This window comes from Penicillium verhagenii (assembly GCF_028828195.1).
Source record: "Penicillium verhagenii strain IBT 33310 chromosome Unknown utg000010l_segment0_segment0, whole genome shotgun sequence".
Lineage (NCBI taxonomy): Eukaryota > Fungi > Ascomycota > Eurotiomycetes > Eurotiales > Aspergillaceae > Penicillium > Penicillium verhagenii.
This window is the reverse complement of record NW_026643174.1, coordinates 181,722-188,226: the sequence shown is the minus strand read 5'-3', so window position 1 is coordinate 188,226 and position 6,505 is coordinate 181,722. Positions and strand designations below refer to the sequence as shown.

The window sequence follows — 6,505 nt, the reverse complement described above, 5'->3', positions numbered from 1 at the left end:
GCCCCGCGGGAGCGCGACCCCTGTAGGTCCGTAACATTACCCCCTCCTTTCCTGGATCTTTGCCCTCAAAGATTTTCTTATAACCGCCCATCCCCCCGTAGGTGAGTGTCGGCCGTTTCTGTTTTTCTCATGTTTTTCTGACTATGTCTTCCAAGGCTTCTATCCGTAAGAACGCTTTGTCCCAACGCATTATAGACGAGGGTTATCAATCCGTCGTCCCTTGCGATCGTTGTGTTCGTCTCAAGCGAGTGTGTGTTCGGTCTGACTGTTCAGATCGTTGCAGTGGTTGTGTGAAAGGCGGCGGTGGTGTGAAGTGCACCATGTCCCGTCCTACCTATTCTGATGCCGAATGGCGTCGTTTGGTCAAAATTCAAGGGGAGATTGCTGATAAGCGTCGGGCTGCTCTTCAGGCCAGCCAGGACGCTATGGCCGCCGTGATGCGCCTCGAGCGTCAGGAAGTGTTACTCAAGAAATACACCGGTGACTTCATTGCCCGTGATTTCAAAGATATCGCTGAGTTAGAAGAACTCGAGCGTCGTGAAAAGGATGAACTGGATCGGCTCGAGAAGGAACGTGTCGATGCCGATCGTTCCGAAAATGAACGTAAAGCTAAGACTGCTCCGGCCGTTGGAGAGCATTCTGGTCTTGCTGGTGTTGAGGATGCTCAACTTCTTGCGGCCACGTCAGAGGATCCTACTCTGACGCAGATGATTGCGTCTGCGGACTGGAGCGGCGTCGATTTCGATTCTTTCTTTGCTGCCGTCCCTCGGGGGTCCTCTTCGCCTTCTGGTAATATTGTTGAACCAGCCGGTGGCAGCCCCTCAAATTCTTGATTGGTTCCCATGTGTTTTCTTCGGTAGGGTACCCTTGCCATTTCACCAGGAGTTGTTGCTGACTGTTTTTCCATCGGTCTGCCAGGATTTCTTCCACTTCGTATTCTTGTTCGCTGGCGTCCTCGATTTCAACATTGGTAGCGATTGGCGTGTTCTCTGGTGCTTTTTCTAGTAGCGAAATGTGAAAAACTGGGTGCATTCGTTTCATGCTTTCTGGCAGCCGTAATCGGTAGTTAACTGGTCCCGTCCTTTCTTCGATCGTGAAAGGTCCCAATTTTCGGTGGTCGAGTTTCTCGCTAGGTCGTTTGGTTTTGATGTTTCTTCGTAGGAGGTATACTCTCTCCCCTTTTCAAGCGTAGGCCCTTCTTTGTGGCTTTTGTCGTAGTGACTTTTCATCCGTAGATTGAAGAAGTCGATATCTCGTGCCATCTGACCGTGTAATTGCTTGATGTTTGCAGCCAGAATTCGTGATGATTCTGCCACAGCATGATCACCGATTGGTTCTCCGATAATTGCGGGATTATACCCATAATTCGCGAAGAATGGTGATTCCTTGGTTGTTGCGTGCATTGCGTTGTTGTACGCGAATTGTGCGATTGGCAACAATCCTGCCCAGTCATCTTGCTGGTAATTTACGTAGTGCCTCAGGTATTGTTCCAGTGTCTGGTTTGTTCGCTCGGTTTGGCCGTTGGTTTGTGGGTGGTAGGCGGTTGAGAGTCTGTGCTCTATTCCGATCTGGTCCGCAAATGAACGCCACATGTTTGACGTGAACAACTTATCTCGGTCGGACGTGATCTTTCTTGGCGATCCATGGTTTGCGAAGACATTCCTAATTAGGATGTTCGCCATTTGTTGCGCATCAATGGTTTCTGTTGTCGGAATCATGTAGGCGTATTTGGTTAGCCTATCGACAATAACCATGATCATGTCGTGTCCGTCTGAAATTGGTAGTTTGGTGATAAAGTCCATCGTGATCCATTCCCATGGTTTCGTTGGTACTTCCAGGTTTTGCATTCCTCCGTAGGGTTGGTGTCGTGAGGGCTTGTCCCGTTGACAGGTGTCGCATTGCTGAATGTAGTTCCTGACTTTTCGGTGTACATTGGGTACATAAAAGTTCCTTGTGATCAGCTCGACTGTTTTTTCCACCCCTAGGTGTCCTCTGCTTGGTGCGTCGTGATGCTGCTGAATGATCTCTTCTTGCATTCTCTGTGGAACATATACTAATCCATGGACGAGTAGGATTCCTTCGTCCAGGATTGCCTTTCCATTGTTCCCTTCGTTGACCATATCCTGTAGACGCTGGTCATCTCCGGTGGCCTCTCAGATTCGTTCGAGCCACGTAGTGTTTTCTAACTCACTCGTCGCTGCGAGTGTCTGATGATTGTAGACGAGATTTCCTTTTTCGTCTGCCTTCAGTATTGCTGGTACTGTGTCCTTGACTCCAATCTGGTAGTCAGGTCTCCTGCTCAATGCATCCGCTTGGCTGTTCGTTCTTCCTTCGCAATGTTCGATCCTGTAATCGTATTGTGAAAGTGTCTCGGCCCAGCGTGCTTGTCGTCGTGTGAGCGTTTTTGTTGTGGTGAAGAATGTCAGGTTCATGTGGTCCGATTTGACCAACACCTGGTGTTTTGCTCCTTCTAGATACGGTCTCCATACTTTGAATGCTGACACTATGGCTAGCAGTTCTTTGTCATGAACATCGTAATTGAGTTCTGCTGGTATCATCTTTCGTGACCAAAAGGCGATTGGTTTAGATCCTCCAATCCCGTTGGTAATGATTTCTTGTGTGAGTCGTGCCCCAATTGCGTAATCTGACGCATCTGTTTTGACTGTGACGGGTAGTTCTGGATCGAAGGCATGAATGATTGGTCTTGCTTGGAACAACTCTTTTAGTCCCTTGAATGATTTGTCTGCTGCTTCGTCCCATTCCCAAACTTGATCTTTCTTCGTTAACCAGTTAAGTCCTGCTACAATCTTACCGAAGCCGTCTATGCTTCTTCGGTAATAGTTACACAGTCCCAAGAATTGTTGTACCTCTTTAACAGTTTTAAGTTGAGGCCATTCCAAGATACTTCTGATCTTTTCCTCCTCCATGCTGAAACTGTTATTGCTGATGATGTACCCAAGAAACCCGGTTTCTTGCACGTAGAATTCACACTTCTTGAGCTTGAGAGTCACTTTAGCTTCTCTAAGCTTTTCTAGTACTTTCCGTACATATCCTGTATGTTCTTCTTCCGTTTTGGAGAAGACCAGGATATCATCCAAGTATACGACAACGAACGTGTCAAGGTATTCTTCCAAAACACTAAAGATAAATCGTTAGAAGGATACTAGTACATTAGTCAATCCGAATAGCATAACCATGTATTCGTAATATCCGAACTTTGTTCTAAATGCCGTTTTCCACTCGTCTCCATCTTTGATACGCAAGCGATTATACACATTGGTGATATCAAATTTGGTAAACCACTTTGCTCCATGAATTCGATCTTAAATCTCTTGGATCAATGGTAACGGGTGTCGGTCTTTGATGGTAATCTCGTTCAATTGCCTATAATCCACGCAAAGGCGCAGTTCGTTGCCCTTCTTTGGTACGAACAGGATCGGGTATCCTGCTGGTGATGTGGAGTGCCGAATGTAACCTTTCGCGAGGTTCTCGTCGATATATTCCCTCAGTACCTAAGACTCTTTCTCCGATAACTGGTAAATTGGCATGTGTTTTGGTTCCTTTCCCTTCTGAATCGGAATCTGATGGTCGTGTGGTCCATGCTCTGGTAGCTGGCCGATTGGTGGTGCCGTGAACACGTCTTGGAACTCCTGGTATTCTTGAGGCAGCTCCGGTGTTCCTTCCTTTGTCGCGCAAAGGGACTTCTCGTGGTGTACCATGACATATTCTTTGAGTTCATCATCGCTCATGTCTGGTCGTTGCTCTAACTCCCTGATGATGCTCGCGTCATTGGTCTTGTGGACCCCGCCCTCGGGTCGAAAGATCACATCAGGCTTCTCGTCCTGTGGTCTTTCATAGGCTCCCGCTCCCGATCCGGTGCCTTGATTTGGTAATGGTCGACCGCTCCATTGTCGGTTCGCCGTCTTGCATTCACAGTTGACAAAATCGATCTGTCGGGTGCCCCAATGGATTGCTGGGTTGTGGCGTTCGAGCCACGGCATTCCTAGCACTACATCGTATCCTCCTAGATTGGTGATGTCGAACTCTATCGACTCCAAATGGTTTCCGATGATCATAGGTAATGGCCCAGATTCGTGGGTCATTCCTGGTCCCAGGCTTTCTCCATTGAGCCCTGTGATTGGTGTTGCTCTTGTTTTCTGGTGTAGCTGCACCTGTAGTCGATGTGCGCAGCGTGGGTCCATGAAGTTTCCACATGCTCCTGAATCAATCAGCACTTTAGCTGGTTGTAAGAGAATGTTTGCTTCGATTTTGAGGTGTGCTCCCCACTTGGTTGCTGCAAGTTGCTGAAAAGCTGGTTTCCAGTTTGGTAGTTTCTTCCATTTCGGTACTGGCTCAGCGTAGGCTAATGCTGCCCGTTTCCAATTGTGCTCTTCGCAATCCTTCTCGTAGCAATGGTTGGTTGTCGCATATCGATGTTGTGGGTGTTTTTTAAACCCCATACAAGCGCATAGCTCGTCTCTGCACGGGCATGATCCTTCCGTGTTAACTGGTCTCGGCTGTTTCTGAAGCCGGCGCTCAAGCTCATCCTGTTTGACTTTTGCTTGGCTCGAGATCTCTCGTAGTTCCCAGTAGAGTTGTCTAACTCTCTCTTCGCTGTTCGTCGCGGTATTGTTGTTGATCTTGGGAGATTCTGTAGGCGTCTGTGCGGCCTTCCAAGCTTTGAAAGCGTTGCTTCGGGGCACTGTAGCTCCGTCTGTCGCTGTGGGTCCTGGTTGGTCCGTCTGTTGACTTGCGGCTGCCAGCGCCCGTGCGTCCATAGACGTACGTCCTGCGCGGCCTTGGGTCTCGGGTTGTGGTTCTTCCGCGGCCGTGTTTCCACACACGTCGTCGGTCCACTCGATTTCCGCGAATTCGTCGCTATCGTATCTTTCCGCTATTTCCTGCGTCGCGCGGAGTTGTTGAGCCTTCCCTTTGTTTTTAAGGCCGGTGATGTCATAGGCTCCTCGGTCTTGGGTAGCTCTAATCTGTTGTGGGCGATTGCTCTTGCTTCGGCAATCCCGTGACATATATCCTGGTTTCCCACATGAGAAACACAGGCGCTGTTCCTTCCGACGCTTCTGTTCTTCGTCGGGTAGTCTTGCTGCATCGAGCTCCATAGGTTGTGGTCCGTAGGGGTCGCTGTACGACTCTCTAGGCTGCTGTCGGCGGGCTCCTGACCGTGGATGGTACGGTCGGCTGGAATTGCTTTTCCACTGTTTGCTCTCTCGCCGTTGCTGTGCTCTCTCGTAGAGTCGGTTGTCGAATTTGACCGCTACCTCGATGAGTTTGCTTAGTTCATCGGGTCTGTCAATTCGCATGAGTTCGTCTTTGACTTCTTCCTTTAATCCGCGCTCGAATAGCCAAATATAAGTGTCGTCATCCATATCCAGGTGCGAGATGATTTGTTGGAATTCTGCTGCGTAGCTACTGGCCGAGCCGGTTTGTCGTAGTCGATCGAGCTTTCTTTCTACTGTGCGTACCGCGTCGATGTCTCCGAAGGTCTGTTCGAGTTTCTGCTTGAATTTGTCGTAAGACCCGAAGATGTCCTTCGTCGTATCGCTCCATTTTTTCATTGGTTTCTCGTTGAACTCCCGGATGTAGGGTTCGAACCAGTTGAATGCCTGTCCCCTCAAGTAGGTGGATGCATAAATAACTTTGTCTGCTTCCTCGGAGCAGCGAATAATACGAAGTTGCATTTCCATTTGAGTCAGGAAGCTTCGAAGCTGAGTTCGAGCTCCTTCAAAGAATGCAGGCTTTGGTGGTTTGACTACCGGTGCTGAGCGGTTGTTCAGGGTGACAAGCTGCTCCTGGAGCTGGCTCACCATCGCCATGAGTTGCTCATTGGTAGGCGTTGCTGTTGCAGGTGGTGCAACGGACGCTATAGTCCGCTGTCCTCCCTGGTTGTTGGCTGCTTCGTTCGGCGCCATGCTGATTACTGATTTCACGTATGTTCCGCAACGACAGGACGATCAATGTGTTACGCAACGCTCTGTGGTCACAGTGAGTATCGTTCGTTAGGGCTTCTACTTACCAAGTAGACACTCAATCCTTGAGTCGTCGATTCGCAACCGTACCGTTGCCAGTTGACGTTAGGCCTTATACGGGCTCGGGTCTATAGAATAGACTCAACGGGGGGTTCTGCGTCCAAGAGGGTGTCGCCTAGTCAAGCTATACTTGGGTGCTGAGTCGAGGGACTAGAGACCAAGGATACCTCTCCTAGTAGGGGTTTGTCTTGTACGAAACTGATAGGTGAATGAACTGTTGGGTTCCAAGTAACAATGTATGGATTGATCGTGAAGAACTAAATACATGTGGGTAATAACTGTCTTATATATCTAATCCTTCCTATCGCTTGATGAGTCCGGGACTCATCACTTGATATTCTCCGGGCTCATCAGTTGATGAGCGGGTCTCATCGCCTGATGAGTCGTCACGTGATCCTCGTCCGTGGGATCCTGATGCTCCTAGGATCCTGCTGTTCGTACGATACCAGTGGCTGCTACCT

At 49.1% G+C, this 6,505-nt stretch overlaps 1 protein-coding gene across 1 annotated transcript; it reads right to left on the bottom strand.

The window, feature by feature from the left end:
- Positions 1–518: 518 nt before the first annotated feature.
- N7466_009958 (Retrotransposon polyprotein) lies at positions 519–5,927 on the bottom strand (the record flags this gene model as incomplete). Its single annotated transcript, XM_057169347.1, has 5 exons — positions 519–648; positions 698–1,129; positions 1,171–2,152; positions 2,192–3,138; positions 3,535–5,927. 5 exons carry the CDS (start codon positions 5,925–5,927, stop codon positions 519–521), a joined length of 4,884 nt encoding a protein of 1,627 aa, XP_057016738.1.
- Between the last annotated feature and the right edge of the window lie 578 nt (positions 5,928–6,505).